The sequence below is a fragment of the Zea mays genome, chromosome 3 (assembly GCF_902167145.1).
Source record: "Zea mays cultivar B73 chromosome 3, Zm-B73-REFERENCE-NAM-5.0, whole genome shotgun sequence".
In the NCBI taxonomy this organism is placed as follows: domain Eukaryota; kingdom Viridiplantae; phylum Streptophyta; class Magnoliopsida; order Poales; family Poaceae; genus Zea; species Zea mays.
In genome coordinates, this window is record NC_050098.1 from 10185669 (window position 1) to 10213442 (window position 27774).

Genomic DNA, 27774 nt, shown 5'->3' on the forward strand with positions numbered 1-27774 from the left:
CAGTGCTTACCACGTGAGTCGTGCAAGAGATATACAGCAACAAATCTTCAGCCGGTTGAGTCGGCGTAGCTCGCCGGGGTGGTTTCAGTACTGGTGGTGTTGTCAAGAATTTCTTCAGTGCGTCTAGAGCGTCTTGTGCTTCTGAAGTCCATTGAAACTTATCCACCTTCTTGAGTAGCTTGTAAAATGGCAAACCTTTTTCTCCCAGCCTGGATATAAATCTGCTCAGAGCTGCCATGCATCCGGTGAGTCGTTGAACCTTCTTTTGTGACCGAGGAGCTTCCATCTTCATGATAGCTTCAATTTTATCTGGATTAGCTTCAATTCCCTGGTGGCTGACGATAAACCCGAGCAACTTTCCTGCTGGTACCCCGAAAACACATTTTTCAGGATTGAGCTTCCATCTATATCTTCTCAGGCTGTTGAAAACCAGCTGTAAATCTTCGATGAAGTCTTCCGAATTCTCTGTTTTGATCACCACATCATCTACGTAAGCCTCCACACGCTTGCCCCAGTGATCGACTAAGCATGTTTGAATGGCTCTCTGATAAGTCGCTCCAGCGTTTTTGAGGCCGAACGACATGAAGGTATAACAGAAAACACCAAACGGAGTGATGAACGCCGTTTTTTTCTCGTCTTCCTTTGCCAAACTAATCTGATGATACCCGGAGTAGCAATCTAAGAAAGACAACACAGAACACCCAGCGGTGGAATCCACCACCTGATCTATCCTCGGGAGCCCGAAGGGATCCTTCGGACAGTGTTTGTTGAGATCAGTATAGTCGACGCACATGCGCCAATCCACTTTATTCTTTTTGAGTACAAGAACAGAGTTGGCTAACCACTCGGGGTGTAATACCTCTCTAATAAATCCAGCCGCGACCAAGCGAGCTAACTCGGCACGAATGGCCTCTCTCTTGTCGGGCGTGAAACGACGTAGCTTTTGCCGGATCGGCCTCGCCTGGGGATAGACCTTCAATTTGTGCTCGGCCAGTTCTCTTGGGACTCCCGGCATATCCGCAGGTTGCCATGCGAATACGTCTCGGTTATCTTGCAGGAACTGGACGAGCGCGCTTTCCTATTTGTCGTTCAAGCTGGAGCTGATGATGGCCGTCTTGCGCTCATCAGCGAACCCCAGGTTGATTCGCTTGGTCTCTTCAGTCGGCCGCATAGAGGCCACGACCTGGGCTTCGTTCGCCGGCACTGCGAGGTTCTCCTCAGGCTTAGAGTTCGCCAGCGTAGGAGGAACCGTTGACGGCTTGGTGGTGAGGGCTGCTTGGATGGCCACTCGGAAACATTCTGCGGCGCCTTGGAAGTCGGCGCGCACAGTTATGATTCCTTGCGGTCCTGGCATCTTCAGTACCATGTATATATAGTGCGGAATGGCCATGAATTTGGCCAGTCCCGGCCTCCCGATGATGGCGTTGTACCCGCAGTCGAAGTTCGCCACCTCGAACCTCAGGAACTCGGTTCTGTAATTCTCCGGAGTTCCGAAGGTGACCGGCATGTAGATGTGGCCCAGCGGGTATTCCCCTTCCGTCGGCACGATGCCAAAGAAAGGAGTGTCCGACTCATGGAGCTCTTTGAGGTGAACTCCCAAGCCTTGAAGTGTCCGGGGGAAAGTGACGTTGATGCTGCTCCCCCCGTCCACTAGCACCTTCTTTACCCGGCTTTGTCGGATCACCGGATCGACGAGAAGCGGGTATTTGCCTGGATGGTCGAAGTTGAGCCATTGATCCTCCCGAGTGAAAGTAATCGGGTGCTCCGACCACCGGTATGGGGCGGGAGGACCGGTGGCCGCCACCAGTATCTGGCGGTCGTTGAGCTTTTGTTGTCTTTTGTTCTCCTGCGACCCATGTCCGCCGAAGATGACGTTGACCTCCCTGTCAACGCGCGGGAAAGCTCCTCCTCTCCCCTCCTCCGGCTGATGGGGCTGTCGCGGTTCATCTGGTCCTCCCCTCGGCGGAGGAGGCGGTAGAGGTTGGAAGGGTCGGCCGTGCCCGACGGAGTGCTTGAAGTCTTGGCAGTTACGAAGAGTGTGGCGCATGTCCTTGTGGTACGGGCACTGGGCGTCGAGGATGTCGTCCAGCGTGCGCTCGCCTCCACGAGGTCCTCCTCGGGCGCGAGAGGCGGGTGGTCCGGCGGCGTGTACTTCTTCACGAGGCCTCTTCTCCCAACGTTTGTCGGGTGGTTGATTCGCGTCACGTCGCGGTGCTGCCGGTGCAGGCTTTGCTCCTCCAATGAGATCCTGGGCCCGCTCGTCGGCGGTGATGTAGAGGTCGGCTTCCCGGAACAGCTCCTCGGAGGTAGTTGGTGCTTTTTGTAGTATGGCTCGGACGAAAGCCGAGTCATTGGATCCTCTGTAGAAGTCCTCGATCACGGCCGCCTCCGTGACCTCGGGGATACGGTTTCTCATGGTCTGGAACCTTTTGAGGTATGACCGGAGAGTCTCGTCTCCCCGGCGCTTGATGGATTTGAGGTCCCATGGTTGCGCTGGTTTGTCGGAGAGGGACTGGAAGTTGGCGGTGAAACGTCGACTGAAGTCTCCCCAGTCGTCGATGCAGTGTCGGGGTAGATGTCGTAGCCACTGCAGCGCGTCTTGCCCAAGGACAATGGGCAGATACGCGGTCATGACGTCTTCAGATGCCCCGGCAGCCCGAGCAGCGGTGGTGTAGACGGCTAGCCAACCCCCTGGATCCTGCTTAGGTTCATATTTGTCGACATTGGATACCTTGAAGTTGGGAGGCCATTGGATGGCCCTAAGGCGCGGAGTAAGAGCGGATACTCCGCACGTGTCCTCCTGCCGTCGGGGACGATGTCTGTCCCGGGGAGGGGAGTGGTGGTGGTGGTTCCTCGACCGTCCCCGGGTGGTACCGCCAGTTGAGGCTGTTGCCGACTCAGTCCTGGTGGGCTGGCTTTGAGTCGGGAAGCCGTGATCTCGGTCATACTCCTCCCGACGGCGAATTTCGTTTTCATGCCGCCGTTCGCGCGAAGCATTGATAGAGCTTCGCGCGTCTCGACGACTGTTGATGGCGTGTCGCAAATCGTTCGGTGGGTGAGCGAGCGGTAGAAGATGGTTGGCCGCCTGAGCGAACAGGCGTCGGTATCCCTCGGCGTCGGGAGTCTGAGGAAGTCCGTCAGCTATCCGAGCTAGAACGCCTCCGACTTCGCTCGGCGTGTTCATAGCTCGGGCGAAGTCGGGGTTCAGGTTGCGCCCGAAGAGCGGATTCTCCCGGCGTTGCCTTGCATCTTGCTCGGCTTGCTCCTGAGTCCGTCGGCGATCGCGTCGTCGGGAGTTCCTTCGTTCCCTGAAGACGCGTTCTTCCGGAGTTTCTCCTATCTCCGAGACCTCGTCTCGCGAGACAGGCTGCTCCGGATCCCGTTCTCCGGCCGCGTGATGTCGTCGAACGTTCCTGCGTCGGTTCCTCCGTCGGCGGGATTCTCGTTGAGGTGGTTCTTCTCCAGGCGCGGTCGGTTCGTCGTCAGAGACGGCGGGCGACTCCACTCTCCCGATGAAGAGGACGTCGGGGTAGAATGGTGCTGCTGTCGTGGTGACTTTCTTTCCGTTCTCCTTTGAGGCCAGAGGAACGGAAAGAACGACTTGCCTTTCCCTGGTCTCCTTCTTCCTCGCGATCCGTGTCCATTCTTTCGTCGGGGAAGTAGACAGCGGAGTCTTCCGGGTCAGCGAGCTTCCAGCTCCAGCCTTCCCGGAGATAATCTTTTTCCGAAGAGCCGGAGGTAGCGTCTTTCCAGCATTTTCGGAGTTTGTTGGAGGAGACTTCTTTTCCGGCAGATCTGCGAGGCGGTGTAGAATTCCCTCTTCATCCGCTACAGATGAGATTGTCCCGAAGCAGAATACAGATCCGGGACGCACGGTGATCTTGCTGTAGAAGGTGACGGCCATTGAGCTAGCTTGGATCGTCGACACACCCCCTACCTGGCGCGCCAGCTGTCGGTGTTTTGGGTCCGACCGCACACCCGGGGTTGCCCCTCAAGGTGTTTTTAAGAGTAGGACGGTGTCAACGACTGTAGCAAAATGGTTCGTGCCGATCGCACGAGGGACAATGAACAAGATTTGCAGGTTCGGGCCGCTTAGAGATGCGTAACACCCTACGTCCTGATGAGTATTTGAGTGCGGTTACAAGAGGGCTCTCTGGAACTGAGGCACAGAGAGTTTACGTGAGTGGCTAAGTAAAGTAGGGTCGATCGTTCTGAAGGGGTGCCCCCTAGGCCTTATATACTCGACCGTGGGGCAGTACACGTGGATATGATAGCTACAAGTAGCTGAAAGATAGTAAACCTCTTGAGTTTATCCCTACGTAACCCTTGCCGACTTATCCTCGCATGGCTCTGTTGCATGGGGGCTTCAGCGCGGGAAAGTCGGGTCTCTGTTGCGATTTACTCGTTCGACGTTGTGGGCCGTCCGGGTTTGCTCCAATCCAGTCTTACGTCTTCTCCGCTTCGTTGATTGTCTTTCCCCAGGCCCACGAAAGAACGACCTTACGATTTATTGGGCCTTTGGGCCTTTCGTGAGGTCTTTTATCTCTTTAGTGGACCCAGGGGATATCTATCCCCCACACTCGCGACTTCTTTCATCACACCCTTCGGCATGTACTGCTATGTCACTATGCCGTTCGGTTTGAGGAATGCGGGTGCGACGTACCAGCGGTGCATGAACCATGTGTTCGGCGAACACATTGGCCGCACGGTCGAGGCCTACGTCGATGACATCGTAGTCAAGACGGGGAAGGCCTCCGACCTCCTTTCCGACCTTGAAGTGACATTCCGATGTCTCAAGGCGAAAGGCGTCAAGCTCAATCCCGAGAAGTGTGTCTTCGGAGTGCCCCGGGGCATGCTCTTGGGGTTCATCGTCTCCGAGCGGGGCATCGAAGCCAACCCGGAGAAGATCGCAGCCATCACCAGCATGGGGCCCATCAAGGACTTAAAAGGCGTACAGAGGGTCATGGGATGTCTCGCGGCCCTGAGCCGCTTCATCTCACGCCTCGGCGAAAGAGGTCTGCCTCTGTACCGCCTCTTAAGGAAGGCCGAGTGCTTCGCTTGGACCCCTGAGGCCGAGGAAGCTCTCGGGAACCTGAAGGCGCTCCTCACAAAGGCGCCTATCTTGGTGCCTCCAGCTGACGGAGAAGCCCTCTTGGTCTACGTCGCCGCGACCACCCAGGTGGTTAGCGCCGCGATTGTGGTCGAGAGGCAAGAAGAGGGGCATGCATTGCCCGTTCAGAGGCCAGTCTACTTCGTCAGCGAGGTACTGTCCGAAACCAAGATCCGCTACCCACAAGTTCAGAAGCTGCTGTATGCTGTGATCCTGACGAGGCGGAAGTTGCGACACTACTTCGAGTCTCATCCGGTAACTGTGGTGTCATCCTTCCCCCTGGGGGAGATCATCCAGTGCCGAGAGGCCTCAGGCAGGATCGCAAAGTGGGCAGTGGAAATCATGGGCGAGACAATCTCGTTCGCCCCTCGGAGGGCCATCAAGTCCCAGGTCTTGGCGGACTCCGTAGCCGAATGGGTCGACACCCAGCTACCGACGGCTCCGATCCAACCGGAGCTCTGGACCATGTTTTTCGACGGGTCGCTGATGAAGACGGGAGCCGGCGCGGGCCTCCTCTTCATCTCGCCCCTCGGGAAGCACCTACGATACGTGCTACGCCTCCATTTCCCGGCGTCCAACAATGTGGCTGAGTACGAGGCTCTGGTCAACGGGTTGCGGATCGCCATCGAGCTAGGGGTCCGACGCCTCGACGCTCGCGGTGACTCGCAGCTCGTCATCGACCAAGTCATGAAGAACTCCCACTGCCGTGACCCGAAGATGGAGGCCTACTGCGATGAGGTTCGGCGCCTGGAAGACAAGTTCTACGGGCTCGAGCTCAACCACATCGCTCGGCGTTACAACGAGACTGCGGACGAGCTGGCAAAAATAGCCTCGGGGCGAACAACGGTTCCCCCGGACGTCTTCTCCCGGGATCTGCATCAGCCCTCCGTCAAGATCGACGACTCGCCCGAGCCCGAGGCGCCCTCGGCTCGGCTTGAGGCGCCCTCGGTTCAGCCCGAGGTACCCTCGGCCTCCGAGGGCGAGGCACTGCGCATCGAGGAGGAGCGGAGCGGGGCCACGCCTGATCGAAATTGGCAGACCCCGTACCTGCAATATCTCCGTCAAGGAGAGCTACCCCTCGACCGAGCCGAGGCTCGGCGGGTAGCACGACGCGCCAAGTCATTCGTCTTGCTGGGCGATGAGAAGGAGCTCTACCACCGCAGTCCCTCAGGCATCCTCCAGCGATGCATCTCCGTCGCCGAAGGTCAGGAACTCCTCCAAGAGATACACTCGGGGGCTTGCGGCCATCACGCAGCGCCTCGAGCCCTTGTCGGGAATGCTTTCCGGCAAGGCTTCTACTGGCCAACGGCGGTGGCGGACGCCACTAGAATTGTCCGCACCTGCGAAGGGTGTCAATTCTATGCGAAGCAGACCCACCTGCCTGCTCAGGCTCTGCAGACGATACCCATCACCTGGCCCTTTGCTGTGTGGGGTCTGGACCTCGTCGGCCCCTTGCAGAAGGCGCCCGGGGGCTATACGCACCTGCTGGTCGCCATCGACAAATTCTCCAAGTGGGTCGAGGTCCGACCTCTGAACAGCATCAGGTCCGAGCAGGCGGTGGCGTTCTTCACCAACATCATCCATCGCTTCGGGGTCCCGAACTCCATCATCACCGACAACGATACCCAGTTCACCGGCAGAAAATTCTTGGATTTCTGCGAGAATCACCACATCCGGGTGGACTGGGCTGCCGTGGCTCATCCCATGTCGAATGGGCAAGTAGAGCGTGCCAACGGCATGATTCTACAAGGGCTCAAGCCTCGGATCTACAACGATCTCAACAAGTTCGGCAAGCGGTGGATGAAGGAACTCCCCTCGGTGGTCTAGAGCCTGAGGACAACGCCGAGCCGAGCCACGGGTTTCACGCCGTTCTTCCTGGTCTACGGGGCCGAGGCCGTCTTGCCCACTGACCTGGAATACGGCTCCCCGAGGACGAGGGCCTACGACGATCAAAGCAACCAAGCTAGCCGAGAAGACTCGCTGGACCAGCTGGAAGAGGCTCGGGACAAGGCCTTACTACACTCGGCGCGGTACCAGCAGTCCCTGCGACGCTACCACGCCCGAGGGGTCCGGCCCCGAGACCTCCAGGTGGGCGACCTGATGCTTCGACTGCGGTAAGACGCCCGAGGGAGGCACAAGCTCACGCCCCCCTGGGAGGGGCCATTCGTCATCGCCAAAGTTCTGAAGCCCGGAACGTACAAGCTGGCCAACAGCCAAGGCGAGGTCTACGACAACGCTTGGAACATCCAACAGCTACGTCGCTTCTACCCTTAAGATGTTTTCAAGTTATTCATATACCTCGCACCCACGCAAAGTTTAGTCATCAAGGAAGGGTCGGCCTCGCCTCGGCAAAGCCCGACCCTCCCTCGGGGGCTAAAAGGGGGGGAACCCCCTCTGCGTTGAAATTTTCCTCGAAAAAAAGATCTCTTCTGCCAGAATATCTTTTGTGCTTTTTGACTACTTCGAAAAGTGGATCCTGAAAACGACGGAGTACACGTAAGCAGCCAAGGCTGACCGAGCCGAGGGACTCCTACGCCTCCGGGATACGGATACCTCACTCATCACCTTCTGCGAGAAGTAACTCACGTTCGGATAAAGTGACTCCGCGGACCGAACAAGTCTTTACGTTCGGAAGCTCTTCTGCCGAAGCGATCCTTCGAGCCTTATCGACTGAGTCGGTGATAGGGCCTCATGGACGGGTAAAGGTGCGCGTAAGCGGCAAGGCCGACCGAGCCGAGGGACTCCTACGCCTCCGGGATACGGATACCTCACTCGTCACCTTCCGCGAGAAGCAACTCTCGCCCGCACAAACATCCCTGTTACCGACAAAAAAGTCCAGATACTCGAAACAAGAGGAAAGGAGACGCAGCTTTACAACACAGCGAGGGTGTGTATTCTGGCCTCGGCGGCCGCAGAAGGCACACGCTACAAGACACTCTGATCCTGCAGGCTCGGGTCTTGGCGCTGGAAGGGGGCAGCAGCACCCTCGGCATCGACGACACCTTCGGCGAGATCCGACCTAGCCTCGGACGGCGACGCGGTCTGAGGATCTCCGCTCTGGAGGACGACGTCATCATCACGCCCGGGCAATCGCTGCCAGGGACTTCTCCGGGAATCCGGCCCGAGCAGGCGGCTCGGCCGGTTACCCCTGGGGCCTCGGCCAACCATCTTCCAAGGGCGCCAGCCCGACCCGAGGCCTCGGCTGATCGACTCCGGCGTCGGTCCCGCTGACGGACAACCCAGCTAGGCTCCGGCCAACCAGGTTTCATTTTCGAGCCAACTCCGCCTCTGTTCATGCTGATACCGCTACCCCTGGCCTCGGCTCGTCGAAGAGCGGCCAAGGGGTCCCTTTAACTAAGCTAGAGGAGCCTCAGACAACAAGGCCGACCGAGCCGAGGGACTCCTACGCCTCCGGGATACGGATACCTCACTCGTCACCTTGACACGGGGCGACTCATGCTTGGTGAAGCGGTTCAGATAATCAACAGGCGAGTCTTAGTGCTCGAAAATGAGGAAAAAACACGGCTCCGTGCCAAAATTACATACATGTTCAGGCCCCGAAAGCCGTAATGAACAAAACACTGGCATTCGAAGTGCCATTACAAACGGAACTCTGGTTCCCCCCTCCGCAGGTACGAACAACCCCACTCGATTGGGGTGGGCCTGCGGAGCAACAGAAGACTGACGAGCGGCACGCCGCCGCCCGCCCTGACTACGACGACAACGACCCCCGCTCCGGATGGCCGAGCTGCAGCAGCGCAGGCCTCAGGGTGGGTGCTGCTGCGATCTTGCCCTCGCCCACGTCGACGCTCGAGGGGTGAGGACAAGTACGAAGGACCGGAGGCCCGAAGCGCGGATGGTGGCGGTGATCCCGTCGGCGATGGGGACTTCTCGAGCCGCCTCCGCCTCGGCACCGACGGCAGGGGCCATCGGCTCTCCGGCAGATCCCCACTCAAATCCTCCCGGACGAGTGGGGTACCGGCCTCCGCGTGAAGGCGCCATCCCGGTGCAAAGGCAGGACCACCCCAGAACACGAACGCCGCCCTAGCAGCGCGCGGCATCTGGGGCGGTCCTCCCGTGCGCACGGCGCGGCAGCCGCCCCCCCGGCAGAAGGGGCCGCTGGGAGCCAAGTCGACGCACCCGACACGCTGGAGGTGGCGACGTCCGCCGTCGCCCAGCCCCGCGTTGTCGAAGTCCGTGCCGCCCGCAGGGCCAGTGAGCGCCCTCTCCTTCGAACACCGCGGGAGAGGTCCCACGAACCCGCGCGGGAGGTAGAGCGCCGGCTCAGCCCGGCCCCCACCCCAGCGAGGATGATGAACATCCTTGAAGCTGAGGGTGGGACCAAGATCACAGCCCGACTTACTTCTCCCCACCCAGGAGCTGGTGTTCACCGTCTCGGGTGACCGCCGGCGGGGGGGTACAGCCGGGCTGGCTGATGAAAATCCTTGAAACCGAACGATGGCTGAAAGGTACCAACTCCCACGGAGTTGCGTTCCTCCAACGATAAGGCCAAAAGACGGCGGGCATCCCCCATCCGGGGGCTTGGAAGGTGGAAAGACGCGATGCATAAGGAAGGGAGAAGACATGGTCGCCTTCCGAAAGGGATCGCCCTCCTTTTAAAGGCCACTCTCCCTGCTTGCGCCTCCAACCGTCACAGGCTGAGTCTTCTCCAACACGCTCCAAGGTCCTCCCCTGCGGCGCGGGGGCTGGGTCCCACATGTCATGCAAACCGGCTCGGAGCAGAAGACGCCAAACCGCCGCGCGTGGTGCACACAACTGCCCAGCGGTTACAAGTGACCCTCCACTTTTGCCCAAACCAACGGGCGAAACAGGCGGGCAGCCATGCAGGCGGCATGCAACCGCGCCAAGTGGACCCGCTTCTCCGACCCTCGACACGCCAGCGTGGAGGCCCAGGCCCACGCGTCACGCAACCCGCGCGCCGGATGCTGCATGCAAGCAACTGCACCGCCACTTGCGCCACCACCGCGCCTCCTCGATTGCGGAACCAGTACCGCGACTCGAGGCGACCCAGCGCACGACCCAGCGGCGCCAGCCTGACGCGGCGGTCAAACGCGGCCAAAAGTGGGCCGGCAGTAATGGCGGTGGCAGGCGGGCGGGAGCAGCGGTCACGTCGTCAGCCAGGCTCACATCCCATTCGGGGGCAGCAAGAGAACCCCCTCTCACGGCGTGAAGACGGCGCGCCCGTGATCCGTTCCTCGAGCGGCTCGCGCACGCGCAACGGCCGCCCCGCCAACCACTCGCCCCGTCGCATTAACTCCGCGGCAGGACAGGCGGCGCTTCTGGCAGGAGAAGCGGGCAACGCTTCGCCTTCGCCGAAATAACCGCGCCAAAAAAGGTACGCCGCGTCGTTTCGATTCCGTATCCTTTTCGTTTTTTCCTCTTTCTCTATCTCTTGCAACAGGGACCGCGAAAGGGGGATACCCCGAAAAGGATCCTTCCCCGTGAAGGAACCAGGCTCCGAGCCTCCTTACTGATCAGAGGTTCGAAGGCTGGCCCCCCGAAGGGTTCAACAGCCGCCTCAGATCGCGTGGGCCCTACACCCACTACTGGTCAGAGGTTCGAAGGTCGGCCCCCCGAAGGGTTCCACGGCCGCCTCAGGCTACCCGGGCTCCGCGCCCATTACTGATCAGGGGTTCGAAGGCTGGCCCCCGAAGGGTTCACAGTCGCCTCAGACACCGAGCGAGGGATGACCAGGGGTACGTTCGATACATAACCGAGGCTCGGGCTGCGCTCCCGAGGTACCCTAGGACATTTCCGAGACCAGCGGGAGCGATCTTGTAACGGAATCCCATCGGAGGGAGGCATCGAGCCCTCGGACCCCGTCGCCAGGGGACCGGGTCCGGCAGATCACCCGCAGGTACTTTTGGACGTGCCTCTGGGCCCCTAGCCGACCCCTAACGAACGGGGCACGAACGTCCACTCGGATTACCCGCTTGCAGCTCACCGGAGACACCATGTTCGGTGCCCATCGAGGGTAACATGGCGCTTTCCCCCCCTCCTCCTTGCGGAAAGGCGACGTAGGGGCGTATGTAAAAAAGCCGAGTCTGTCCCTGATCGCCCTCTCGCCCTGTGCAGAGGCTCGGGGGCTGCTCTCGCATACCCGGCTCCGGCCAAATCGTTGACAGCGTCAACATACCAGCCCGAGAACTTGGGCCCCGACCGTACACCCGGGCTACGGCCAGTTCGCATGAGGGAACAACCAGACCAGCCGAAGCGTTACGCAAGGCATTAAGACCTCGAAGGAGTGAAACCACTCCTCCGAGGCCTCGGGGGCTACACCCGGCGGGTGCGCTCGCGCGCACCCACCGGAACAAAATGCAACCGAGAAAGGCTGGTCCCCTTGCAAAAAAGTGCGACGAAAGCCTCCAAGCGAGTGTTAACACTCCCTTCGAGGCTCGGGGGCTACTGTCGGGGACCATAATTAGGGGTACCCTCAAGACTCCTAATTCTCAGCTGGTAACCCCCATCAGCATAAAGCTGCAAAGGCCTGATGGGTGCGATTAAGTCAGGGATCAGTCCGTTCGAGCGACTCGATCACGCCTCGCCCGAGCCTAGCCTCGGACAAGGGCAGCCGACCCCAGAGGGTTTCCGTCTCGCCCGAGGCCCCCCTCCAACGGCAGACACATCTCCGGCTCGCCCGAGGCCCTGCCTTCGCTAAGAAGCAACCCTGACTAAATCGCCGCACCGACCGACCGAATCGCAGGAGCATTTAATGCAAAGGTGGCCTGACATCTTTATCCTGACGCGCGCCCTCCGGCAGAGCCGAAGTGACCGCCGTCACTTCGCCGCTCCACTGACCGGTCTGACAGAAGGACAGCGCCGCCTGCGCCACTCCGACTACAGTGCCACTCGACAGAGTGAGACTGACAGGCAGTCAGGCCCTGCCAAAGGCACCATAGGAAGCTCCGCTCCGCCCGACCCAGGGCTCGGACTCGTGCTAAGTCCCGGAAGACGACGAACTCTGCTCCGCCCGACCCAGGGCTCGGACTCGGGCTCAGCCCCAGAAGACGGCGAACTCCGCTCCGCCCGACCTAGGGCTCGGACTCGGGCTAAGACCCGGAAGACGGCGAACTCTGCTCCGCCCAACCCAGGGCTCGGACTCGGGCTCAGCCCCAGAAGACGACGAACTTCGCTCCGCCCGACCCCAGGGCTCGGACTCCGCCCTGGCCTCTGCCGACGACCTCCGCCTCGCCCGACCCAGGGGCTCGGACTCGGCCTCGGCCATGGAAGACAGACTCGACCTCGGCTTCGGAGGAGCCTCCACATCGCCCAGTGTCACACCCGGTTTTAGAAGGCAAACCGAATGCGAACCATGTACGTGCCAGGTTCAGTTATTCACGTACACAGCAGTTACATAATATGGACATCATCACACAGTGCTCAAAATAGTATTAATAAGGGAAATAGTCGATTACATCATACGTCTGAGACGTCCATATAGTTCTTACAATAAATCAAAGTGCGGAAAAGAAACGTAGATAACGCGGCCTTCACAGGCAGCCGACTGGGGGTTGCCGCTAACCCACACCTAGAACTCGTCGTAATCTTGGAACTCCTGGAAGTCTCCTTCCACAGCTTCATCTTCGCCTGAGCAGTGGTTGCAATGCTGACAACCTGGGGGGGGGTTTGGTGTGTAGAGCAAGGGTGAGTACACATCAACATACTCAGCAAGTATCCTGTTTGGCTGTAGTGGACTAGCTTTATGTGGGGATAAGTCAAGCAGTTGCTTTTAGTTGGTCAGATCATTACTTACTAGTAGAAAGCCAAGTTTTAGCATTAACCCAAGTTATTAACCCGATGTACCCTTTCCAAACGGAAAGAATACCGCTTACCAGAACCATAGTCATAACCAGAACCATCGATCTCATAACCACCTGTAAACCAAAAGGTCTCTTATCAAGTACCACTAATCACTGGAGCTCCCTTGGCCGCTCATAACCGTGAGCACGGCTGATATATCAGTTTCATAACACTCTGCAGAGGTTGTGCACTTTACCCACAAGCCGTGATTCCCTCTTGCCTCGGGCCGATCAAACCCTTAAACACTACCAAGGTGAATAGGCAGGGTTTCACTACGTAGCCTTTACAAAGATTCCTCGGGGCTGTAGCCACCCGTTAGGTTTCCTAAATGCACTGCACTCCTCCCCAAGGGGCGAACCCAAACTTGGCAGAGCGAGCCGCATACACCGAGCCCCATTGACGGCACGACGGCTAAGTGAACTACACCCCGGATCCTCTAATTATTCAGCTAAGGGCACCCCATTCCACCCTCATGGTTGCACTGTTTTCCCGGGCGGTCATCCATAGAACAGGTCCTTACGGAGAGGCACTCGAGAAACCGCTCGAGCCCCCTTGAATACCACAAGTACAACATCATAATAAGAGAAGGGAAAACAGCGTATCATAGATAATCTCATCATGTTCATTGATTAGAGTTGAGCAATAGCATAAAGCTAAACAGTAATAATCCAACCCAAATAGGTAAACAAGGACATGGATAACAAAAGCTAGTCAATCCTTAGGTATAAAGGTGTAATGCGGGAGGTGAATTAAATAATGAATAGGACAGAGATAGGTCAAATGACACTTGCCTCCACCAACCGACTGCTGCTCAGGGGCTTCTCCTGCGAATTCCTCGGGCTCTTCGACCGGATCATTCTCTATGCGAGCGCAAACATACATACATCCATCCACATATTTAATACAAAAGAACAGTACACCATACAAGGGAACAAATAAAGTGAGTATGCATCAAGTATGACATTCGATATCGCATTTGTTATGGTTAGAAAGAAACGGGAAAAGGTCTCGCAGGGGGTTAAATCTTATGCACTAACGATCAATTACAATTGGTTCTTAACAAAAGAATTCTGTTACATATACACTAATGGAAACCTAATCATTTTAAGTTGATCAACATTGCACGAGGTAAACAATTAACTACATGAATCAACTAGCATAACGGAATTTTAAATTAAACTTCCTATTTCAATGGCATGAACAATGATTAGCTTACCTAAAATAAAATAGCTATGATCACAGAAAGTAAATAAAATAAAATAAAAAAATAAAAAAAAAACAGAGGGGGGGCGGTTGAACCGGCCGGCTGGGCGGCCGAGCACGCAGGGGCGAGGGCGCGGCCGGGCGGGCGGCCAGGCGGGCGGCCGGGCGGGGCCAGGGGCGCGCCGGCTGGGGGGCACGACCGGGCGGCCGGGCGAGGAGAGAGGAGGGGGAGGGGAGAGGGAGGGAGGAGGGAGAGAGGGAGGAGGGCTCACCGGCGTTGGGGAGCGACGGCGAGGGGCGGCCGGCAGGGGGCGGCGGCGGCTTAGGGCAGGGGCGGCGCTAGGGCAGGGGGCGGGTAGGGGCGGCGGCTAGGGAGAGAATGAGAGAGGGGAAAAAAATGAGAGGGAGAGGGAGAGGGTTTGGGGAAAAAGGGGAGGTGGGGGGGCGGCATGGGCCTATTGGGCCCAAGGGGGGGGCGCCAGGGGCGGCTGGGCCGGCCGGGGTCGGCCCACGGCGCGGGAGAGAGAGAAAAAGAGGAGAGAAAAAGAGAGAGAAAAAAAAGAAAGAAAAGATCTTCTCCTCATTTTCGAAATCCGATCTTTCTACATGAATGCAATTGCGCTTTCAAAGCAATCAAAAGAAATGAAAGGTTCGGCATGGTGCATCAAACAACATAAAGTATTTAGGGTTTTTCTTACACGGGAAATCCAAACCGAATCCCGCTAGAACTTTGGAAAAGGTCAAGGTTTAGCGAAGGGAAAAAGAAAAAGAAAAGGTAACGCCCGAATTTTGGCGAGTAAAGAAAAGAAAAAAAATTCAACTGCAAAATTCGGGGCGTTACAAACCTATCCCCCTTAAAAGAATCTCGCCCTCGAGATTCAGGGCTGGCTAGCAAAGAGCTCTGGGTACTTGGCCACTAGATCATCTTCACGCTCCCAGGTTGCTTCTTCCTCAGAGTGGTGATTCCATCTGACTTTGCACATTCTGATGGTCTTCCTCCGGGTGACTCTATCTGCAATCTCAAGGATCTGAGCTGGCTTCTCAACGTAGGTCAAGTCCTCCTGGACTTCCAGACCTTCCACTGGCAACTGCTCTTCTCGCACACGCAAGCACTTCTTCAACTGAGACACATGAAAGACATTATGCACAGCAGACAAATTCTCGGGCAAACTGAGCTGATAGGCCACTTCTCCTCGTCTTGCAAGAATCTGATACGGACCAATGTAGCGAGGTGCTAGTTTGCCTTTCACTCCGAATCTTCTGACTCCTCTGATCGGTGACACTTTCAGATAGACAAAGTCTCCGGCTTCAAAACTCAGCTCTCTTCTTCTTGTGTCTGCATAGCTTCGCTGCCTCGATTGCGCTATCTTCAGATTCTCTCGGACCATCTTGATGTTCTCTTCGGCTTCAAGCAAAATGTCTGGCCCAAACACTTGCTTTTCTCCAGGCTGATCCCATTGCAACGGAGTTCTACAACTCCTTCCATAAAGCGCTTGAAACGGTGACATCTTCAAACTGGCCTGATAACTGTTGTTATAGGAAAACTCTGCATAAGGCAATCGCTTATCCCATCCGGACCGATCTTGCAACACACAGGCTCTCAACATATCTTCGAGAATTTGATTGGTCCTTTCAGTCTGACCATCTGTCTGCGGGTGATAAGCTGAACTGAAATTCAGATGTGTGCCCAAGGCTTCATGCAACTGCTGCCAGAAATGAGAGGTGAACTGCGTTCCTCTGTCTGACACTATCTTCTTTGGCACACCATGAAGACAAACGATCCGAGACATGTACAACTCTGCCAATACTGCACTGTTGTAGCTGGTCTTGACAGGTATGAAGTGGGCTGACTTGGTCAAACGGTCCACCACTACCCAAATAGAATCGTAGCCGGCTCGAGTGCGAGGCAATCCGACTATGAAATCCATACCAATTTCATCCCATTTCCACTGAGGGATCTGCAACGGTTGCAACAATCCAGCAGGTCTCTGGTGCTCTGCCTTAATTCTTCGGCAACTATCACACATAGCCACATGCTCTGCGATTTCCCTTTTCATTCCGCACCACCAGAATTTCTTCTTCAGATCCTGATACATCTTCTCACTACCAGGGTGAATCGAATAGGCTGTCTCATGAGCTTCCTTAAGAATCAACTCACGAATGGACTGGACATTGGGAACACACAAGCGGTCTTTGAACCATATCACGCCTTCTGCATCCTCTCGAAAATCTTTGCTTTTGCCTTCTAGAATCAGTCGCCGAATCTCACTGATCTTTTCATCATTCTTCTGCGCTTCTTTGATTTCGCGCTCCAAGGTAGGTTCCAACTCAACTGTGACTCCTCGCGAATTGTTCAGAAATCCGAGACTCAACCTGTCAAACTCTTTGGCCAACTCATAAGGCATCGGACGAGCGACCATCAGATTGACTTGACTTTTTCTGCTCAAAGCATCTGCCACTACGTTTGCTTTGCCTGGATGGTAATGAATCTCCAACTCATAGTCTTTGATCAACTCTAACCATCTTCGTTGCCTCATGTTCAACTCTGACTGAGTGAATATGTACTTCAGACTCTTGTGGTCTGTGTAAACATCACATTTCTGTCCATACAGATAGTGCCTCCATGTCTTCAGTGCGTGAACCACTGCTGCCAACTCTAGATCATGGATTGGGTAATTTTTCTCATGAACCTTCAGCTGTCGGGACGAGTAAGCCACAACTCTTCCCTCTTGCATCAACACACATCCCAAACCTGTGTAACAAGCATCACAATACACCAAAAAGGGCTTGTGCACATCAGGCAAGACTAGGACAGGCGCTGTAGTCAATTTTTCTTTCAGCGCTTCAAAGGCCTCTTGGCATTTCTGGGTCCACTTGAACTCAACCTTGTTGCCTAGCAACACTGTCATAGGTTTCGCAATCTTCGAAAACCCTTCAATGAATCGCCGATAATATCCGGCCATTCCAATGAAGCTCTTGATTCCTCTAGCATCTGTTGGCGCTTTCCAGTTCAAAATGTTCGCCACTTTCTTCGGATCCACAGCCAATCCTTCCCTGTTGATTATGTGACCCAAGAACAGGACTTCACTGATCCAGAACTCACACTTGCTCAACTTTGCGTACAACTGGTGCTCTCGCAATCTCTGCAACACCATCCTCAAATGATCTGCATGCTCTTCTTCGCTATGAGAGTAAACTAGAATATCATCAATGAATACCACCACAAACTTATCAAGGTAATCCATGAATACACTGTTCATCAAGTTCATGAAGAATGCTGGCGCATTGGTTAAACCAAAAGGCATCACTGTGAACTCATACAACCCATACTTGGAAATGAATGCCGTCTTCGGAATGTCCGAAGGTCGGATCCTGAGCTGATGATAACCTGACCTCAGATCAATCTTAGAGAACACACTGGCTCCTCTCAACTGGTCGAACAGATCTTCTATTCTGGGCAAGGGATACTTGTTCTTGATCGTGACCTCATTCAAAGCTCGGTAATCGATACACATCCTTTTGGTGCCATCTTTCTTCTCCACAAATAGGACAGGGGCGGCCCAAGGCGAGGTGCTTGGCCGAATGTAACCTTTCTCTGACAGCTCATCAATTTGCTTCTTAAGCTCAACCAATTCTGGTCCAGATATTCTGTAAGCTCTCTTAAAGATGGGGGCGGTTCCAGGAAGAAGCTCTATAGCAAACTCAACTTTCCGCTCTGGTGGCATACCCGGTAAATCCTTTGGAAACACATCTGGGAACTCGGACACAACCTTGATACTCTCAATTGGGTCTGCTTCACTGCTATCAACGGTCATCTGATAACAACTTCCTTTCTTTGGCTCAGGCGGGACTAGCTCGGTCACCACTTCCTCTCCTAGTGGAGACACCAACTTGATGGTCCTTTTATCACAACTGATAACTGCCTAATACTTATCTAGCCAATTCATCCCTAGGATGACATCTATTCCCTGAGTACCCATTACTATAAGGTTGGCGGGAAACGCTATCCCCCTTATTTTCACACTTATATTCAAACAAATGCTATCGGCTCGAATTCTATCACCGGCTGAGTCAATTTGAATGGGGGTTGACATGGTAGTAATTGGAAGATTATGTGCTTCTACCCATGATGCAGTAATGAAAGAATGCGTTGCTCCAGTATCAAATAACACTTCTGCAATATGGGAGTCGACTGGGAACATACCTACTATCATGCCGGGGGTCTCCTGAACTGCTTCATCCTCCAAGTGGTTCAGCCTTCCATGATTATAGCGCGGCTGAGAGCGATTGCCTGCTCCAGGCTGAGGCACATTCTGCTTCGCTGGGGCATTGGGGCCTGACTGCTGCTGGGCTGCCTTCTTCGGACATTGCATCACCCAGTGGCCTTGCTCTCCACAGTGGAAACATGCCTTGTTTCCAACCTGAGCTGGTGCTGCCTGACTGTTCTGCTGATTTGCTCGGGCAGGAAGACGAGGTGCTTGCTGATTCTGCTTCTGAAACTGACCTCCTGACTGATTGCTCTGACGGTTCTGGTACTGATGCTGAGGATACTGCCTTTGAAACTGCTGATGCTGCTGAGGTGGACGCTGGTTCTGCCTGAACTGCTGAGGTTGATTGCCTGAGAAACGAGGACGACTGCTGCTTCCAGGCTGGGGTCCACTGATCTTGCGCTTACGATCTTCCATCTCCTTGCGCTTTCTCTCCGTCATGATTGCTCTATCAATCAGGTGCTGGAATGTCGGGAAGGTGTGATTCATCAGTTGGTACTGCAGAGGGTCGACCAAGCCTCTCAGAAAACGGTATTGTCGCTTGGCGTCGGTGTTGACATCTTCAGGAGCATAGCGAGACAATTGCAGAAACTTGTCCCGGTACTCACTGACAGACAATGGCCCTTGCTTGAGGGCCAGGAACTCCTCCTTCTTCACTGTCATCAGACCTGCAGGAACATGGTACTGACGAAAGCTACCTCTGAATTCTTCCCAGGTGATGGTGTCGGGATGGGCATGGGTGGCGAGGTAAGACTCCCACCATGACTGGGCTGCTCCTCTCAACAGACGGGGACCATACAAAACTTTCTCCCTGTCATCGCACTGAGCGGTATGCAACTCCCGCTCCACAGTGCGCAGCCAATCTTCAGCATTCATAGGGTCAGAAGAATGAGCGAACGTTGGTGGATGACCTCTCATGAATTCAGCACGCTTGTCTCTGGGCATCTGAGGCATCTGAGGCTGAGGTGGTGCTTGCTGCTGCTGCTGAATGGCGGCCAAAGTCTGACCGATGGCTTGAACTGCCTGAGTCTGCATCAGAAACATCTGCTCGATGGACATCGGGGGCGGGGGTGGCAGCTGCTGCTGCTGGGGCGCCTCCTCCTGTTGAGCGGCTCGCTCCTGCTGAGCACGCCTTCCTCCTCTGCGCCTATTCTCTGACATCTGCAGAATGCAACCACACATCAGAACTGATCTGACAAATCTTGCAGCATAAGGAAAGAGAATAGAATTCTTCAACAGCACTGAACAGATGAGCATCTTCACTGATCTCCAACACAGACCACACAGCTTCTCAGATAGAAAGGAAAGTGGAATAAAAGGGATTTCCCAACTATATAACTAACTCCATTAACATAATATGTAAACCAAAATGCAGGGGATACCCACACTCTGGTGACAATCATTACAAAGATCCAAACCAAACATAGTTCATCATGACAAACATAAATGCACAGGATATAGCAAACTACCCTGTCTAACTAAGACTAACTAAAGCGAGGCTAACGCTAAGACTGAAGCTTCTATGTATATATATTTCGTATTAATTACAAGATCCAACTCTAACGATCTATGGTTCTAGAGTTATCTTGGTCTTGCAGGCGGGATTGCCATAAGACTGGTGTCCACGCTGAGGTGAGCGGTACGGGTGCTGAATCCCGACGGGAGCGGGGGAACCACCATCCAAGTGACGACGTTCCGCGCGCTCAGCCCGCAACTGGGCGATCTCAGCACGAGCCCTACTCAGCTCGTCTAATGCATGGTCCAGCTCCGTGTTTAGCACGGCGGCTAGGTTGACTGTGCTGCTCAACCTAGGATTGCCCTCACCGACAGGTGAGACAATCACGCCTCCTGTGCTGCCAGATGGACGGCGGGGGTAATACTTCAGGTCAAGACCGTCAGCTGCCCCACCGAAAACCGAGCAGTAGTGCGAAAGCGCACGCCGTGCAGCATCTTGCATGGCTGCCTCAGCTGAGTCCCGCTCAGAGATAGAATAGTGCTCTGAGCAGGCCTCCGCACCCTAGAGACTGTCCTCCGGGCAGCGCACCAAGCAAGTCGCCTCCCAGCGGTCCGGGTAGACCCCGCGACTATGCTGGTAGACCACACAGCGGTACTCGACGGACCAAGTATGCCGGTCAAATGCCCGACGTAGCAGGGTGTCGAGCGCATCGTGGAAGTGACACCCGCGAGCAGCGTCGCGAGTGATGGGTCGAGCAACCCATCCTTCCGGCTCAAGGTTAGCAGAGAAGTCGGTGTCGTGGCTCGAGCTGTCGTCGCCATCTCCGTCGTCTGGGTCTCCTCCAGCAGCTACTCCAGAAGCTAGGGCGCCCAGTGGTGATGCAGGGGGCGGCTCCAGAGGAAGCACAGGGGAGCAGCTCCTCACAGACTCTATCTCCTGGTGGAGCGAGAAGGAAGAGCTCTGCTGCTCCTGTCGTCGACGCTCCTGCTCCTCACGCAGGCGGTGGTGTAGTCTCTCCAAGTGGCTGGACTGTCCGGCCACGGGACGGCGAAGCGGACGCTCAGCAAGGCGGGAGGGTAAGAAGGGGATGACTGACTTTCGTGCAGTGTGTCTAAGTCGAGCCATCTACAAAAGACATCGCAAGCAAAAGGGTAAGAACAGAATTAATATGACCAGCAAGTAATGAATCATAAATAGATGAAGGATTAGAATAAAACATGATTTTCAGCAAGGTATAATATATAGTAGAACATAGGTTTGGTCGGTATGACCAACTTTTGAAGGGATATCAAAGTCAAGGCAGAGACAGAGGTCTATAGTCCTTAGAACGGCCATTCTACTCTAGGTTAGCGGTCCTACAGTCAGCACGGCTTTGATACCACTTATGTCACACCCAGTTTTAGAAGGCAAACCGAATGCGAACCATGTACGTGCCAGGATCAGTTATTCACGTACACAGCAGTTACATAATATGGACATCATCACACAGTGCTCAAAATAGTATTAATAAGGGAAATAGTCGATTACATCATACGTCTGAGACGTCCATATAGTTCTTACAATAAATCAAAGTGCGGAAAAGAAACGTAGATAACGCGGCCTTCACAGGCAGCCGACTGGGGGTTGCCGCTAACCCACACCTAGAACTCGTCGTAATCTTGGAACTCCTGGAAGTCTCCTTCCACAGCTTCATCTTCGCCTGAGCAGTGGTTGCAATGCTGACAACCTGGGGGGGGTTTGGTGTGTAGAGCAAGGGTGAGTACACATCAACATACTCAGCAAGTATCCTGTTTGGCTGTAGTGGACTAGCTTTATGTGGGGATAAGTCAAGCAGTTGCTTTTAGTTGGTCAGATCATTACTTACTAGTAGAAAGCCAAGTTTTAGCATTAACCCAAGTTATTAACCCGATGTACCCTTTCCAAACGGAAAGAATACCGCTTACCAGAACCATAGTCATAACCAGAACCATCGATCTCATAACCACCTGTAAACCAAAAGGTCTCTTATCAAGTACCACTAATCACTGGAGCTCCCTTGGCCGCTCATAACCGTGAGCACGGCTGATATATCAGTTTCATAACACTCTGCAGAGATTGTGCACTTTACCCACAAGCCGTGATTCCCTCTTGCCTCGGGCCGATCAAACCCTTAAACACTACCAAGGTGAATAGGCAGGGTTTCACTACGTAGCCTTTACAAAGATTCCCCGGGGCTGTAGCCACCCGTTAGGTTTCCTAAATGCACCGCACTCCTCCCCAAGGGGCGAACCCAAACTTGGCAGAGCGAGCCGCATACACCGAGCCCCATTGACGGCACGACGGCTAAGTGAACTACACCCCGGATCCTCTAATTATTCAGCTAAGGGCACCCCATTCCACCCTCATGGTTGCACTGTTTTCCCGGGCGGTCATCCATAGAACAGGTCCTTACGGAGAGGCACTCGAGAAACCGCTCGAGCCCCCTTGAATACCACAAGTACAACATCATAATAAGAGAAGGGAAAACAGCGTATCATAGATAATCTCATCATGTTCATTGATTAGAGTTGAGCAATAGCATAAAGCTAAACAGTAATAATCCAACCCAAATAGGTAAACAAGGACATGGATAACAAAAGCTAGTCAATCCTTAGGTATAAAGGTGTAATGCGGGAGGTGAATTAAATAATGAATAGGACAGAGATAGGTCAAAGGACACTTGCCTCCACCAACCGACTGCTGCTCAGGGGCTTCTCCTGCGAATTCCTCGGGCTCTTCGACCGGATCGTTCTCTATGCGAGCGCAAACATACATCCATCCATCCACATATTTAATACAAAAGAACAGTACACCATACAAGGGAACAAATAAAGTGAGTATGCATCAAGTATGACATTCGATATCGCATTTGTTATGGTTAGAAAGAAACGGGAAAAGGTCTCGCAGGGGGTTAAATCTTATGCACTAACGATCAATTACAATTGGTTCTTAACAAAAGAATTCTGTTACATATACACTAATGGAAACCTAATCATTTTAAGTTGATCAACATTGCACGAGGTAAACAATTAACTACATGAATCAACTAGCATAACGGAATTTTAAATTAAACTTCCTATTTCAATGGCATGAACAATGATTAGCTTACCTAAAATAAAATAGCTATGATCACAGAAAGTAAATAAAATAAAATAAAAAAAATAAAAAAAACAGAGGGGGGGGGGCGGTTGAACCGGCCCTAGGGGCGGTTGAACCGGCCGGCTGGGCGGCCGAGCACGCAGGGGCGGGGGCGCGGCCGGGCGGGCGGCCAGGCGGGCGGCCGGGCGGGGCCAGGGGCGCGCCGGCTGGGGGGCACGACCGGGCGGCCGGGCGAGGAGAGAGGAGGGGGAGGGGAGAGGGAGGGAGGAGGGAGAGAGGGAGGAGGGCTCACCGGCGTTGGGGAGCGACGGCGAGGGGCGGCCGGCAGGGGGCGGCGGCGGCTTAGGGCAGGGGCGGCGCTAGGGCAGGGGGCGGGTAGGGGCGGCGGCTAGGGAGAGAATGAGAGAGGGGAAAAAATGAGAGGGAGAGGGAGAGGGTTTGGGGAAAAAGGGGAGGTGGGGGGGGCGGCATGGGCCTATTGGGCCCAAGGGGGGGGCGCCAGGGGCGGCTGGGCCGGCCGGGGTCGGCCCACGGCGCGGGAGAGAGAGAAAAAGAGGAGAGAAAAAGAGAGAGAGAAAAAAGAAAGAAAAGATCTTCTCCTCATTTTCGAAATCCGATCTTTCTACATGAATGCAATTGCGCTTTCAAAGCAATCAAAAGAAATGCAAGGTTCGGCATGGTGCATCAAACAACATAAAGTATTTAGGGTTTCTTACACGGGAAATCCAAACCGAATCCCGCTAGAACTTTGGAAAAGGTCAAGGTTTAGCGAAGGGAAAAAGAAAAAGAAAAGGTAACGCCCGAATTTTGGCGAGTAAAGAAAAGAAAAAAAATTCAACTGCAAAATTCGGGGCGTTACACCTAGCCTAGGGCGCAGGCCAGCCACGTCAACGGGAAGCGCCATCATCACCCTACCCCAAGCTGACTCGGGCCGCAGGGAACAAGACCGGTGTCCCATCTGGCCAGCTCCGCCAGATAGGCAATGATGGCGCCCCGCACGCTCTGTGACGACGGCGGCTCCCAGCTCTCTTACGGAAGCAGGTGGACGTCAGCAAGGACTCGACCGCTCCAACAGCTGTCCCTCCGCCAGGCACCGTCGCTCCTCCGACGGCCGCGACATCACACCAGCAGGGTGCCAAGATCTCTCCGGCTGCCACATTGGCATGTACTTAGGGCGTCAGCTCTCCCCCGCTAGACACGTAGCACTCTGCTACACCCCCATTGTACACCTGGATCCTCTCCTTACGCCTATAAAAGGAAGGACCAGGGCCCTCCTAGAGAGGGTTGGCCGCGCGGGGACGAGGACGGGACAGGCGCTCTCTTGGGGCCGCTCGCTTCCCTCTCCCGCGTGGACGCTTGTAACCCCCTACTGCAAGCGCACCCGACCTGGGCGCGGGACGAACACGAAGGCCGCGGGATTCCCACCTCTCTCACGCCGGACTCCGGCCGCCTCGCTCTCTCCCCCCTTTGTGCTCGCCCACGCGCTCGACCCATCTGGGCTGGGGCACGCGGCACTCACTCGTCGGCCTGAGGGACCCCCGGTCTCGAAACGCCGACAGGATTAATTTTCAGCCCCTCCATTTTAGGGTTCGTTTGGTTCCTATCCTATTTGGTTATAGAGACTAAAAGTATTCAGAACCCATTAAATTAATCATAAGAGGATTAAAATATCATTTAACATTTTTCCGTCATTAGGGGCAAAAAGTGGAATTTATATGGTTTAGTCACTTTTAGTCACACCTTGAGGGAATAAGAGACTAAAACAGTTTAGTCCCACCCGTTTGGCAATTTAGAGACTAAATGGTATTAAAATGGAGGGACTAATCTTTAGTGCCTCAAACCAAATGGGGCCTTAGTTTCTAAACTGCCAAATACGGAAATTAAAATAGAGTTTTAGTTTTCCGTATTCGATAATTTAGGGATTAAAATGGAATATAATTGATGGACTAAAAATTTAGTTATGGTCTTCAGTATTTGAGCTTTGTAAGGCTTGATGCTTAGGTCGGTTTTCCTGTGTCTTTTTGCAGATACTTTATGTATGATGGAATGAAGCACTATTGCTTAGAAGGCACTCATATTGTCAACCTCTTCTCATTCTCAAAGGCTTATGGAATGATGGGGTGGCGTGTAGGATACGTGAGTGCATCACACTCTTCTTTTATGATTTCCTTATGCTTTACCACCCTGGTGCGGTGGTGCCTACCGACTTTTTTTTTCTTGCTGCTGCTGCTGCTAATTGCCACTGTACTAGTTTAGTCATACATGAACCGTCTGCTGCAGATCGCTTTTCCAAACGAAGTCGATGGCTTCCACGACCAGCTCCTCAAAGTGCAGGACAACATACCCATCTGCGCCTCCATCATCGGGCAGCGCCTGGCGCTCTACTCGCTGGAGGCCGGCCCCGAGTGGATCAAAGAAAGGGTGAGAGACCTGGTGAAAAACCGCGCGCTGCTCGTGGACGCGCTGTCCCCGCTCGGTGACGACAACGTCAGGGGCGGGCAGGGCGCCATCTACCTGTGGGCGAAGCTCCCGGACACCTGCTCCGACGATTTCGAGGTCGTCAGGTGGCTCGCGAACAGGCACGGCGTCGCCGTGATCCCTGGCAGCGCCAGCGGAGGCCCCGGGCACATCCGCATCTCCTTCGGAGGGCTCAAGGAGGAAGACACCAGGCTGGCCGCTGAGAGGCTACGGCGCGGCTTGCAGGAACTGGTGGCTGATGGAACGGTACAGTAACGGCTCCATTGGTGTAGGTAAAAAGCACAGCATTGTAGTTTTACACAACGACTCCGATTTTCCAATGGCATAACTCCGCCGGGATTGATTCGAGAGAAGAACTGGACCTTGTTATGAAGACTGCATTGTTCGGACGAGAGCTGGGACAGAATAAAAGGCATCCGGTCTGCAGTCATCTTTGTTATAAAATATGAGTACTACATATTATAATCAGCAGTAAGTATTTGTTTCTGTTTGGTTTTCAGTTATCTATATTACTGATGGCACCCATTTGTACAGAATCAAAAGCATAAGCAAGAAAGTCCTGACGTACGGAGCTGCCTGTTAGGCCGTTTCCAACAGTGGACCTAAAGTTTACCTCAAAGCACTTTTTACATTGTTCTGCATTGTACTGTTTATAGAGTGGAATTTGAATATAAGTACAAGGATAAATAAACTGCTCGACCTCTTGGTCTCTTCTTTATTAAGGGTTGTTTGGTTTTTTGACTAATTTTTAGTCCATTCATTTTATTTTAATTCCTAAATTACTAAATTAGTTTCCGTATTCAATAATTTATACACTAAAATAGAATAAAACGTAAGAACTAAAAGTTAGTTCCTAGAAACCAAACACTCAAAAAAAAGTAAAACTTCTGCCAGTATGTTAAAAAAAGGAGAAGACATAAAAGCGACCGCGGAGAGAAGTTTGGAGAGAAGTTTTGAGACGGACGTGTGCACATAGGGTGGGCAAAATAAAATCAAAACTGAAAAACTGAACCAAACAGAATAAACCAAAAAATTCAGGTTTTCTTTGAATTTTGGTTTTCGGTTCTGTTTTTATTTTTCTATAATTCGGTTATCGGTTTCGGTTTTCAATCTATGGAAACCGAAGAAACCGAGCAGTCTTTCAGCCTTTGGCCCTAAGAGCATCTCCAATAGTTATATAAATTTAGCACTCTATATTATAGATTTAGGAAGTTGCTAAATCACTTTAAAGAGTACAAAAATGTGTGTTTCAACAGTTCTCTATTTATTAGTTGCTAATTTTTAAAATTGTCCATGTCAACAAAAAAGTGAGTATGCTTTCTATTTTTAATGGAGCTAGCACATCAACAACCTTCCATAATGTCTTGGAAGGTCGAAGTTGTCGATGGAAGACCAAAAGGTCGCGACGACGATATGAAGACAACATATGGCACTGGAGATAGATTTGTGGTCAATGTGACGGTGGAATGACACAAAACGGTGGCTGAAATATGGTTTTCGCGATGGATTTAAAACCAACATTGATTTAGGGAGTCCCAACGAGGTTCGTATATGTAGGGATAAAATTGGGTTTTGTTGGGAGTTTGTAAATTTAAGGAACCACTTTACATAACTGTTGGAGAAGAGTTTTCCACGAAAACTTCTTAAATTCATATTTAGTGAGTTGTTTACATAACTATTGGAGATGCTTTTATGCTTTGCCGCTTTAGGCCTTCACACTTTAGCCGGAAAAAAATATTTGCATCCTGGATGCAAAAAATCTTTTTACATCCCCTCACATCCACTACCTGGTGGTCCATAAAAATAGAAGAAAAAACAAATTATTAAAAGGTTTAGTTGCAAAATCAATCTATTTTTTTTTACCTACAAGTGATAGATATGAGGGATTGTAAAAGAGGATGCTTGCATCCGGAATTTATAGAATTTTTTCCCTTTAGCCAATGTCTAGCCTCAACTATGCACTAACTCACTGGCCCAGGTAAGGCTCAGCAACCAGCAATCCAGCATCCAGCTGCAAGCCCAATGCAGTGGCCCAACACGACCACATCAGACACGACCACGCAGGAGGCAGCCCCACAGCCGAAGACAGATGGCAACGAGAAACTCGGTTTTATCGTACCAAATCCGTACCGTAAAAAATATACATCTATTAAAAAATCCATACATATGATGGGTTTGAAATTTTGCTCAAACTCGTATCTATCAGGTAAGCGGGTACCCACGGATTACCCGCGGGTTTCATCTCCAATATACTTGTTCTTCTCATAATCAATAAGTATCGTAATGATTAATGAGATCATGGTCCAAAACTTATGTGATGA

At 53.5% G+C, this 27774-nt stretch overlaps 1 protein-coding gene across 3 annotated transcripts in view; it reads left to right on the plus strand.

Annotated features, from left to right (window-relative positions):
• LOC100193293 (transaminase/ transferase) overlaps positions 1–26172 on the plus strand; it is a 47736-nt gene extending 21564 nt beyond the window's left edge. The window contains exons 8-10 of one of the 3 annotated variants that reach the window (XR_563426.4): positions 25003–25111; positions 25256–25924; positions 25988–26172. Coding sequence is in view for 2 of the 3 variants with exons in the window: in XM_008673907.4 (XP_008672129.1) it covers positions 25003–25111; positions 25256–25708 (562 nt within the window). In the remaining variant the exon portion in view is untranslated. Of the gene's footprint in view, positions 1–25002; positions 25112–25255 lie in introns of all 3 variants that reach the window. The other 2 variants (XM_008673907.4, NM_001138434.1) reach the window with 2 other exon arrangements.
• The last annotated feature ends 1602 nt before the right edge of the window (positions 26173–27774 follow it).